General features: G+C 43.9%; 1 protein-coding gene across 3 annotated transcripts; it reads left to right on the top strand.

Moving 5' to 3' along the window:
* Positions 1–793: 793 nt before the first annotated feature.
* On the top strand, positions 794–12,270 carry LOC134355719 (UDP-glucuronosyltransferase 2A1-like). Of its 3 annotated transcripts, none has more exons than XM_063066050.1 (2): positions 794–1,344; positions 9,855–12,269. In XM_063066050.1, exon 2 carries the CDS (start codon positions 9,876–9,878, stop codon positions 11,478–11,480), a length of 1,605 nt encoding a protein of 534 aa, XP_062922120.1. In that variant the 5' UTR covers positions 794–1,344; positions 9,855–9,875; the 3' UTR covers positions 11,481–12,269. The 3 variants fall into 3 exon arrangements, with proteins under 3 accessions (XP_062922120.1, XP_062922119.1, XP_062922122.1); XM_063066049.1 differs by lacking the exon at positions 794–1,344 and adding an exon at positions 7,515–7,739 and having other exon boundaries at positions 9,855–12,270; XM_063066052.1 differs by lacking the exon at positions 794–1,344 and adding an exon at positions 7,515–8,811 and having other exon boundaries at positions 9,855–12,270.
* Positions 12,271–12,875: the final 605 nt, after the last annotated feature.

The following is a 12,875-nucleotide window of genomic DNA, read 5'->3' as shown; positions in this document are numbered from 1 at the left end:
CATTCTAATGTTTGGTCTGAACAACAAATGTACCTTTTGACCATGTCAGCATGCTTTTATGCATTGAGTTGCTGCCACATTATTAGGTAATTGGAGATTTCCATATACGAGCAGGTGTACAGGTGTACCATGTAAAGTTGCCATTGAGTGTTGTGTCTTAAGTACAGAGAAAAAGATGCAGTTTGCCCTGGGAGCCATGTAAAATTAAAATTAAGTGTGCGGTATTGAGGTTCTGCTCAGAATGAAGACGGAGGCATAGGTCAGGTTCAGGCAACTGGGATCAAGTGAATCCTAGGAGGATTGTAGGGTTGCAGGAGTAGACTCAAGATGGGAGTGAGGAAGGCAAAAAAGGGAGCTTGAGATGGATGTGGCAGAGAAGATTAAGGAAAATCCAAGAGTTTTATAATGGTATTAAGGGAAAAGAATAACTAGGAAGAAAATAGGGCTCCTCAAAGACCAAACTGGACATCTTTGTAGAGAATCACAGAAGATAGGTGAGGTCCTCAAGAAGCATTTCTCTTCAGTTTTTAACCTGCAGAAGGGAAGAAAGATTTTTGTCTTTATTTAATGGGCTGGCCTTAGGGATTATCAAAATGACAACAGATCTTATCCTACGTAATGCCCTAGTTAAGAACAAGTTTTATTGCATTTCTACTGATAGGCTGTTACGCTTCTAGCAGCTTTTCTGCAAACACAGTGTGTTATGTTAATCTTCATAGTGTTTTGGCCATGGCTGAGATAATGAGCTATTTGTTCAGCCCAGGAATGTTGCGTCGACCGGTTGAGTTTGTCTTTATAAGGTGCTGTAACATTCTGTCCACATTCGAGAGAGCTCGGCAGGTATAGATTTCTGGGGAGCTGTGGTCGGCTCGGGTTGTTCTTGGCAGGAGGTGCGGAGCGGAACACAAGGGAAGAGGGCCGGAGAGAGAGAGATAGAGAGGCTAGCTGGGGTTGCAGGTCCGGGCTCATCCCTTTAATGAAGGAATCCCTTCAGTGAAGGATATCTCCTGTCCTCATATCTGTCCCTCCAGAGATACAGCAACGCGCTTAATTACCCACTGAAACGATTCGGCATAGACGTCAGCAGTTGAAAAAAGTGTGTCGTCAGCAACTTTCCGGACAGCAATTATTGATCGGCAGCGCTTACTCGGCGCGAATGCACACCCCATGAATGAGGTAGCTCTGAATCAACCACGACTAATCAGTTTAGAAATTATTAGAAGTAGTTTGTGGTGAGCCTGTAGTATCCAGTCGGTGTGAACGCTGTTCAGTCTTCGCACTTCGTTTCGCCCTGCTTGATCCAGGAGAAGAGTTTCTCGGACGCTCAATATATTGGCCCGAAAAGTAAGTGAAAAGTTACGTTTTGTTAACAAAAAAAATAAGTACAGGAACTTCAAACTACAAATAATCTTACAGAGTCAGTTATAATCTGGTCTGAAGCTGTGTTTAGATCTCGCACGTGAACATATTTAGAAGCAGTATCGGGGAAAGGGGTGGTTCACCGATCAATATTTGTCTCCCTCTTATTCTCGCGTTCGCTTAATACCGTGGGCGGGGCGGGGGGAAATAAGTTGATATAAATGTTAAAAACTGAAAATAATGTTTGAGATAAATCAAAGTTGCTGGTGAATGCAGCAGGCCAGGCAGCATCTTTAGGAAGAGGTACAGTCGACGTTTCAGGCTGAGACATTTCGTCGGGACTAACTGGCCTGCTGCGTTCACCAGCAACTTTGATGTGTGTTGCTTGAATTTCCAGCATCTGCAGAATTCCTGTTGTTTGAGATAAATGTTAATTTTCCCCGTGAACGGTGAAGTTTCCATATACAGAATCCAACCTTGCAAAAGATGCAGATACGGAGAGATTTTAGTTTCCTTCTCCGGGGTTGAGAGAGAGTTGGGCGAGTTAAAACACCAGTAAATTAAATCTCGAAATTACCTACTGGTGTACAGACGTTTTTACTGGTTATAGGGGAGACAAAGAAGCCGGTGCTTGGACGCATCACGTCCATGCTGATCTGATATTATCCAAGGTGTATACCCGTCCTCATTGGTTTTCTCAATCAGATGGCAAAAAACAGGAAACTTGGATGAACATAAATCCAAAAGATTTGGCCAGGGCCAGTGTCTCCAAATGCACAGTAAAAGTACAGTTTACCAGATCACGTGTAATTAATTGTGCAAGCTAAGAGTAAATGAACACTCAATGGACACTTTATGAAGTACCACCTGATGTTCATGGTCTTTTGCTGCTGTAGCCCATCCACTTCAAGGTTTGGCATGTTGTGTATTCAGAGATGCTCTTCTGCACACCACTGTTGTGGTGCGAGGTTATCTGAGTTACTGTCGGCTTCTGGTCAGTTTGAACCGGACTGGTCAAGTCCCTCTCAAGTGAATGCAGACCCCTCAAGTGAAAACTTACAAGTTGGAAGAAGGTTGCTTGACCCATACAGTCCATGCTGGCTCCCAAAAGAAAACAACAGGAGCCCCACCGTCAGCTCCTGGGCCCTCAGAGGCTCCATCTTCCTCTCACCCCAACCCTCCCCTCTCCACTGACACCCCCAGCCTCCCCCCTCCCCCCTGTGGTCCCAGCTGTCATCCATGCCGGGTCTTTACCTTCCCCTCTGACCTTCAACTGTCTGAGGCAGAACACTCTGTCCTCAGTAAGGGCCTCACCTTTGTTCCCCTTCACCCACACCTCAGCGAGTTCCGTGTTCGCCATGATGCGGAACTCTTCTTCCACCGTCTCCGTCTCCGAGCCTACTTCTTCGGCAAGGACTCTTCCACCCCCACCGATGACCCCTTCTCCTGTCTTCAACCCTCCTCTTCTTCATGGACACTCCACTCTGGTCTTCTGCCTGCTCTGGATCTCTTTATTGCTAACTGCCGACGGGACATCAACGGTCTCGACTTCACCACACCTTGTTCCCATTCCAACCTCACTCCTTCCGAACGCTCTGCTCTCCACTCCCTCCGCACTAATCCTAACCTTATTATTAAACCCGCCGATAAGGGGGTTGCTGTTGTAGTCTGGCGTACTGACCTCTACCTTGCCGAGGCACAGCGACAACTCGCGGTTACCTCCTCTTACTTACCCCTCGATTGTGGCCCCACTAAGGAGCACCAGGCCATTGTCTCCCACACCATCACCGACTTTATCTGCTCAGGGGATCTCCCAACCACTGCTACCAAACTTATAGTTCCCACACCTTGCACTTCCCGTTTCTACCTCCTACCCAAGATCCACAAACCTGCCTGTCCTGGCAGACCCATTGTCTCAGCTTGCTCCTGCCCCACCGAACTCATTTCTGCATACCTCGACACTGTTTTATCACCCCTTGTTCAATCCCTTCCGACCTATGTTCGTGACACTTCTCACACTCTTAAACTTTTCGATGATTTTAAGTTCCCTGGCCCCCACCACTTTATTTTCACCATGGATGTCCAGTCCCTAAATACTTCCATCCCCCATCAGGAAGGTCTCAAAGCTCTCCGCTGCTTTTTGGATTCCTGATCTAATCAGTTCCCCTCTACCACCACTCTGCTCCGTCCAGCGGAATTAGTCCTTACTCTTAATAATTTCTCCTTTGGCTCCTCCCACTTCCTCCAAACTAAAGGTGCAGCTATGGGCACCCGTATGGGTCCTAGCTATGCCTGCCTTTTTGTTGGCTTTGTGGAACAATCTATGTTCCAAACCTATTCCGCTATCTGTCCCCCACTTTTCCTTCGCTACATCGACGAGCGCATTGGCGCTGCTTCCTGCACACATGCTGAGCTCGTTGACTTCATTAACTTTGCCTCCAACTTTCACCCTGCCCTCAAGTTTACCTGGTCCATTTCCGACACCCCCCTCCCCTTTCTAGATCTTTCTGTCTCTGTCTCTGGAGACAGCTTATCTACTGATGTCTACTATAAGCCTACTGACTCTCACAGCTATCTGGACTATTCCTCTTCTCACCCTGTCTCTTGCAAAAATGCCATCCCCTTCTCGTAATTCCTGCGTCTCTGCCGCATCTGCTCTCAGGATGAGGCTTTTCATTCCAGGACGAGGGAGATGTCCTTTTTTAAAGAAAGGGGCTTCCCTTCCTCCACCATCAACTCTGCTCTCAAACGCATCTCCCCCGTTTCACGCACATCTGCTCTCACTCCATCCTCCTGTCACCCCACTAGGAATAGGGTACCCTGGTCCTCACCTACCACCCCATTGGCCTCCGGGTCCAACATATTATTCTCCATAACTTCCGACACCGCCAACGGAATCCCACCACTAAGCACATCTTTCCCTCCGCCCCCCCCCTCTGCTTTCCGCAGGGATTGCTCCCTACGCGACTCCCTTGTCCATTCGTCCCCCCCCCCATGCCTCCCCACTGATCTCCGTCCTGGCACTTTACCTTGTAAGTGGAACAAGTGCTACACATGCCCATACACTTCCTCCCTTACCACCATTCAAGGACCAAAGACAGTCCTTCCAGGTGAGGCGACACTTCACCTGTGAGTCGGCTGGGGTGATATACTGCGTCCAGTGCTCCCGATGTGGCCTTCTATATATTGGCGAGACCCGACGCAGACTGGGAGATCGTTTTGCTGATCATCTATGCTCTGTCCGCCAGAGAAAGCAGGATCTCCCTGTGGCCACACATTTTAATTCCACATCCCATTCCCATTCTGATATGTCTATCCACGGCCTCCTCTACTGTAAACATGAAGCCACACTCAGGTTGGAGGAACAACACCTTATATTGCATCTGGGTAGCCTCCAACCTGATGGCATGAACATTGACTTCTCTAACTTCCACTAATGCCCCACCTCCCCCTTGTACCCCATCCGTTACTTATTTATATACACACATTCTTTCTCTCTCTCTCCTTTTTCTCCCTCTGTCCCTCTCACTATACCCCTTGCCCATCCTCTGGGTTCTCCCCCCCGACTTTTCCTTCTCCCTGGGCCTCCTGTCCCATGATCCTTTCATATCCCTTTTGCCAATCACCTGTCCAGCTCTTGGCTCCATCCCTCCCCCTCCTGTCTTCTCCTATCATTTTGGATCTCCCCCTCTCCCTCCCACTTTCAAATCCCTTACTAGCTCTTCCTTCAGTTCGTCCTGACGCAGGGTCTCGGCCCGAAACATCGACTGTACCTCTTCCTAGAGATGCTGCCTGGCCTGCTGCGTTCACCAGCAACTTTGATGTGTTGCTAGGAGTCCTATTTGCTCCTTTCCTTATCTTCCCATTGTTCTGTCATACATTTTGTCTCCCAACCCATCCATCCCACTTGTCCATCACCAGGGTATTTACATGGGACAATCAAACTACCACAGATCTCTGAGGAAACTGGAACACTAAATGTAATGGGTGGGGGTGGGGGAGTGTTTTCTGTGTAGTATAAACATTCTCCCTTTGACCACAAGGTGGTCTTCTGGGTGTGTCAATTGCTTCCCACGTCCCAACAAAGTGCAGATAAATAATCAATGGCATTGCAGACCGCACAACACTATTGCAGCCCTGGCCATTGGAGGCAGGAGTTCAATCTCAGTGTCTTCTCTAATGAATTTGTGTGTACCCAACCAAACCCGATAGAAGAGCCTGATCTATATCAATTCTTTACAGAAGCAATCATGAAGAAGTACAGCTGTATGTAAAACTTTTAAACATTTCAAAATAAGTGTATGATAAAATGTAAACTAATTACTTCTGGAGTCATTCCCCTCCATTGTAAAGCACAAAGTTGCTCTTCTAGTGTAGGTCTAAGTATCTCCACCTACCTTTTTATTTTGGCACCTTCCCCCTTCCTTGCCAGTACTGAAGAAGGGTCTCAGCCAGAAACAACCACTGTTTATTCGTTGCGATAGATGCACCTCGCCTGCTGAGTTCGCCCAGCATTTTGTGTGTGTTGCTTTGGCTTTCCAGCATCTGCAGAATCTCTTGTGTTCTTAAAGATACATTGGATTTGCAGCTGACAATCAAGGAGGGAGAGGGAAACTGGGGAATTATAGACCGGTTAGCCTAACATCGGTGGTGGGGAAAATGCTGGAGTCAGTTATCAAAGATGTGATAACAGCACATTTGAAAAGCGGTGAAATCATTGGACAAAGTCAGCATGGATTTGTGAAAGGAAAATCATGTCTGACGAATCTCATAGAATTTTTTGAGGATGTAACTAGTAGAGTGGATAGGGGAGAACTAGTGGATGTGGTACATTTGGATTTTCAAAAGTCTTTTGACAAGGTTCCACACAGGAGATTAGTGTGCAAACTTAAAGCACACGGTATTGGGGGTAAGGTATTGATGTGGATAGAGAATTGGTTGGCAGACAGGAAGCAAAGAGTGGGAATAAACGGGACCTTTTCAGAATGGCAGGCAGTGACTAGTGGGGTACAGCAAGGTTCAGTGCTGGGACCCCAGTTGTTTACAATATATATTAATGACTTAGATAAGGGAATTAAATGCAGCATCTCCAAGTTTGTGGATGACATGAAGCTGGGCGGCAGTGTTAGCTGTGAGGAGGATGCTAAGAGGATGCAGGGTGACTTGGATAGGTTAGGTGAGTGGGCAAATTCATGGCAGATGCAATTTAATGTGGATAAATGTGAGGTTATCCACTTTGGTGGCAAAAACAGGAAAACAGATTATTATCTGAATGGTGGCCCATTAGGAAAAGGGGAGGTGCGACGAGACCTGGGTGTCATTATACACCAGTCATTGAAAGTGGGCATGCAGGTACAGCAGGTGGTGAAAAAGGCAAATGGTATGCTGGCATTTATAGCCAGAGGATTCGAGTACAGGAGCAGGGAGGTACTACTGCAGTTGTACAAGGCCTTGGTGAGACAACACCTGGAGTATTGTGTACAGTTTTGGTCCCCTAATCTGAGGAAAGACATCCTTGCCATAGTGGGAGTACAAAGAAGGTTCACCAGATTGATTCCTGGGATGGCAGGACTTTCATATGATGAAAGACTGGATCAACTAGGCTTATACTCGTTGGAATTTAGAAGATTGATGGGGGATCTTATTGAAACGTATAAAATCCTAAAGGGATTGGACAGGCTAGATGCGGGAAGATTGTTCCCAATGTTGGGGAAGTCCAGAACGAGGGGCCACAGTTTGATGATAAAGGGGAAGCCTTTTAGGACCGAGATGAGGAAAAACTTCTTCACACAGAGAGTGGTGAATCTGTGGAATTCTCTGCCACAGGAAACAGTTGAGGCCAGTTCATTGGCTATGTTTAAGAGGGAGTTAGATATGGCCCTTGTGGCTAAAGGGATCAGGGGGTATGGAGAGAAGGCTGATACAGGGTTCTGAGTTGGATGATCAGCCATGATCATACTGAATGGCGGTGCAGGTTCGAAGGGCCGAAGGGCCTACTCCTGCACCTATTTTCTATGTTTCTATGAATGCAATCTACTTGTAATAATGAACTCAGGCGTGCAAACCCAGGCACAGAAGAATCAACCAAGATACACAGGCCACTCAGAACGAACATCTGGAAAGAACAACCAGGGGGGCAGGGCATCACGTGATGACGTAGGATTGAGACGTGTAAATCCAGCTCTCCCGTGAAAAATCAGCAAAGTACCGTTTAAACAAAGTAAAGTTAATAAATACTTTCCGAAAACTACTTATAAACTTCGTAAGACTACTCTACGATATGCCTTGTAAACCGCAACAGAAGAAGTCTGTTGTTGTGAAGTCGCCGCGAGATGGGAATTAAAAAAGGGCCTACTGCAGCGATGGAGCCTCGGATTCAGGTTGGATCTCCGTCAGAGGAGACACATTTTATCTCTGGCGTAGAAGAACGGCGAACAATGGCGGCGGTAGCGCTCTCTCGGAAAAAGATGCGGGAATAGTGGATGCGCAATGTGCGCATGCGCTGATTTACACAATATAAACTACAAGAACCGACGGCCACTGCAACTGAAAGTGAATCAGAGTCAGAATTGGATATCACAGAGAATACAGATGAAGAAGAGCAGGAAGAACTGGAAGAGATTGGAAGTAAAGGAGACGATGGAGACATAAGAGAGGCTTTATTGCAGTTAACGGCTGAATTAAGAAAATTAAGAACAGAGCTCAGAGACGTGAAGATGTGCTATGATAAAGCTATGAAAAGACAGGATAAAATGGATAAGAAACTTCAGAAGATGGATAGAACAATCGAGCATATTAACGATAGAGTGGAAAAAACAGAAGATAATGTATTTGTCTGGAACATGGAAAGAAATCGACTCTTGGAGAAAGTGGACGTGTTGGAAAATTTTAGTAGATGTAATAACATTAAAATTGTTGGTCTCAAAGAAGATATAGAGGGAGATAATCCAAGAGAATTTTTTCAAAGGTGGATCCCGAAAACCTTGCAAATCAAAGAGGAAGACTGATCAATTGAAATTGAGCGGGTACATAGAGCTCTGAGACCAAAACCACAAGATGACCAATATCCACGATCAATTTTAATCAAATTCTTAAGATTTCAAGACAAAGAAAGGATTCTACAGGTGGCTGCCCAAGCTGCCAAGAAGAGAAAAAGGCTACTGATGATAGAAGGGAAGAAAATTTTTTTCTACCCTGACATAAGTTATGAACTTTTGAAAAGAAAGAAGAAGTTTAATCCATTGAAAAAAGCCCTATGGGATCACGGTTATCAACTTATATTGTGTTATCCTGCAACCTTGAAGATTTTCTTGCCTGGTGGAGAAAAAAGATTTTTTGACGATTACCGGAAAGCGGAGGAGTTTGTGCGAGATTCTTTGAATATTCACCAGATACAAGACCAAACTTAGGGGAGCGAGATAGATTGAAGATGAAGACTGGATCAAGGATTAGGCCTGTTGAATTTTTAGGCGGATGAATATATAAATATATTATTAATTATATGAGGGAGGGGAAGAAAGGTTAAAATTTGAGGAATATTAGCTGGGAATAATAACATTAATTTTTTTTCTATATGTAATTTTTTGTTACGGGGAGCTGGAGGAAACACTGTCCAATCGCTACGTTATTCATGTGTGCAAGCGTGACAGTAGCCACGACCCGCACAATGGAGGGGGGTAGTGTTGTGTATCTTTTCATTCACAACATTAGTGGGGGGGTATTTTGTTTTTTCTTTTTTTGTATCATCTATTTTTTTTCTTTTTGCCTGGATGATTGGGAGGGAAACACATAGCAACATGGTGAAGTTCAAAGAGATTCCCCAGGGAACTATGAAAGTTGAGAAGCTAAATAATGTTTTAGATTTTAAGAGATAAATATGTAACATTTTTGAATATTTGGAGCCCTTATTTATAGCTCCGATGATGAAGATCTGGGTTCCTTGGGGGAAAGTAACAAATATATATTAAATTTATTTTTATCCCATGGAGCATGTGCAAACCTTCCAATAGTCAGGCGGTTTCTTTTTTTATCTTTTCTTTTTAGGTAGGAGTATATATCGGGGGGGGAGGGTTAAGGGGAGGGGGAGGGTAGATATTCTTTTCTCATGTATCACTTCAAAACTCAATAAAAATTATATATATATAAAAAAAAAGAATGAACGAGTAACTAGCACATTTAACCTAAATAGCACAAGGTTGCAAAAGAAACCTGCAGTTATCAATAAGCAGCACAAAAAATTCTTCAGGGAGAAATTAACAGGTAAAAGGGACCAGTACACTATTCGGTACATTATTGATATTCAGGTGAAGTAGAGTGTACAGGCTTGGGGCCACACGCTGATCCAAAGGGTTCACAACACCACTTCCAAGGCATAAGAATACTTACGTTAACTCGATCTAACCACAGGACTAACTTGGTTATGGTGTCCAGATAAAGCACTATTGAATAACAAATTGATGTTTTGTTAACAGTATTTCTTTTCCATTCTTCAACAGGTTTTGGATATTCCTCTTAATATGGAAGGTTCTGGATGGAAAAGCCGAGCACTTGTCCCATTTGTCTTTGGTATTATCATCAGTTTGCATTGTCCCATCACTCAGTCAGCTAATATATTAGTTGTACCTGTTGATGGAAGTCATTGGATCAATATGAGAATTCTCTTGGAGGAACTGAAACCTCGTGGACACAACTTCACAGTACTTTATCTTGAGAAAAGTTGGTACATCACAGAAAGACCCGAGCTATATCAATATATTGCAGTTCCAATGAAAAACATTGAAATGGTAGATGTAGTTGGAATAAGTCTTCAAAGAGCACTGCAGCTTGCACAGGATGGGTGGAGCTTCAGAGACAATATTGAGTTCCAATTAGAAAATGTACGTTTTATGCAGAACTGTCATAAGGTGATTCATTGGTTTATTAGTGAAATTTTTCAAAACAAAACATTGCTTAACCAACTTGAAAAGACAAACTTTGACCTGGTGCTTACAGACCCTTTTTTTGCTACTGGATCAATGCTTGCTTATTATTTAAAACTTCCCTTGGTGTATAATGTTCGATGCTTAGACTTTGATGAGGCTCACTTTCTTTTTGCCCCATCCCCCCCTTCTTATGTCCCAATCTCTAGCTCACACCTGACTGACAAAATGTCCTTTCTTCAAAGAACACAAAACTTCATCCTAAGTCTAATCCACCTATCCATTTTAGAGCTTACCATTTATCGCAGCTACAATGAGCTCTGTCATCGATATTTGGGACCAGACACAGATATCAAGACAATTCTGCTGAGGGCTGATGTGTGGCTGATAAGAGTCGATTTTGTATTTGGATTCCCAAGACCCACCATGCCAAATATTGTGTACATTGGAGGCTTCCAGTGTAAACCAGCCCAACCACTAGCAGCAGACTTTGAAGAGATTGTTGAAAACACAGGGAAGCATGGAATTATTGTGATGTCGTTGGGATCCGCTTTTATTTCTTTGCCAATGCAGATTGCAATGGAAATAGCTGAGGCATTCGCTCAAGTACCCCAGAAGGTTATTTGGAGATATGATGGGGAAATCCCTCCCAATATAGGTAATAATACACTACTGACAAAATGGATCCCTCAGAACGACCTTCTGGGACACCCCAACACACGAGTCTTCATTTCTCATGGTGGTACCAATGGCATTTACGAGGCCATCTACCACAGGGTACCAGTGATTGGTATGCCTCTAATTTTAGACCAGCATGACAATTTTATTCGACTTGAATCCCGAGGTGCAGCAAAGGTGCTTAATGTTGCAACCATGCATTCAACAGATCTATTGCAGGCACTTAATGAGGTGATAAATGGCACATTCTACCGGGACAACATGAAGAAACTCTCTGCTCTCCACCGGGATCAACCAGAGTCGCCAATGAAGCGAGCCATTTTCTGGATTGAGTATGTTGCCCGACACAAAGGAGCAGGGCATTTACGCTCTGAATCCTACCAGCTGCCCTGGTACACTTACTATTGTGTGGATGTGATAGTTTTTCTGTTGTCCATGTTCCTCATGGTCACAGTGTTGGTGGCTGTAACACTGAAGAAACTTTGTCACATTGCATGGAAGAAAATAAAGCAAAAGGCTGATTAAAGCGGTCTTTTCACTTAGACACTAATTCAGGAATATTGTTTCTACAAAAAAGGCTGATTAATGTGATCTTTTCACTTCTTAGAAATTAATTCAGGAATATTATTTCTGCACTTAATCCATAGAACCTCAATCAAATATTGATGTTTATGTATAGAAATATGATTGGAATTTATAAATGCTTGAATCAATTATACAAAAGAAGATTTATCTATAAATATTGAAAACTAAGTTAGGTTTGTTTATGTAATCAAAACTTTTTTATTTTTGTGCCTAGTAAGCCATTATTTGCCCAACCATTTCTTGATAGCTATATATATCACTGCATTCTCTGTCATTCTCGGATGTCTGGTTTCTTTCCAGTACTCACTGCTGTTGGAGAGTGTGCTTTTTATGAGTTTATCCAAGTTAGCAGGTAATTCTCAGCCAAAGCCCATCCACTTGGAGATGGTATCTCTGAATCTCAGAATTATAATTACCACATCAGTAAATGAACTTTCTACTCTCTGTCCCAGGTACATTTGCTGAACACTAAACTTGAGTGATGTCATGTGAGTCTTAAACTCCAGCTGAGATGCAATGATCTCATTTTCAAAAGGGTTCATGCTGAGCAGGATTTGCAGAATTCCCACACACTGATAACTAACATGATGTACAATCACTTTTATAATTCAGTTAGATTTGAATATTTCATATGCTGTGCAACTCCAAGATGAATGAAATACTTTTAAAAAAAAAATTAAACATCAATTCTGTTGGACGATTAAGGTGTAAATAATTTTCATGATTTTTAGCTAATGGGAGATTAATTCTTTCACACATTGTTCCTGAAGGGTGGTTTTGTCCAAAATGGACTTGCTAATGTATGAAATTTCAATATATCAAGCTTTGGTATTCAGAGCTTTTCAGTAAAATCATATTGCAAGAAAAATTATATTCATATTTAACATCTCTCAATATACAACCAGTGTTAGGGATTCAGGAATTCTGAAGTTATTTGGATATAGCAGATATGTCACAATGGGGTGCTGGGAACGGACCCCAATGCGAGACACAGACACTGAAGTACAAGGAGCAGGACTTGACTGGAGTAGGGACATGACAGGATACAGGCAAGGAGCAGGGACAAGAACGCAGACTTGGTCTAGGGAAAGCGGGACCAGGACTAGAAACCATGGACTAGCAGACAAGGCTTCGACTCTGAGCCCGAGACTGGACAAGGACCCAGAACCTGGGTCTTGCCTCGGGCTCGGACCCCAGAACCAGGCAAAGACATGACATGGCTTCAGGACAAGATGTGGCTGCAGTCTAGTGTCTTAGGCTTGGCTGCAGGCTGGGGTCTTGGGTCTTGAGCTTGGCTGCAGGCTGGGGTCTTGGGTCTTGAGCTTGGCTTGGGAT

The sequence above is a fragment of the Mobula hypostoma genome, chromosome 13, assembly GCF_963921235.1.
Source record: "Mobula hypostoma chromosome 13, sMobHyp1.1, whole genome shotgun sequence".
NCBI lineage: Eukaryota > Metazoa > Chordata > Chondrichthyes > Myliobatiformes > Myliobatidae > Mobula > Mobula hypostoma.
The sequence above is the reverse complement of the archived record's forward strand: the minus strand, read 5'-3'. Positions and strand labels throughout refer to the sequence as shown.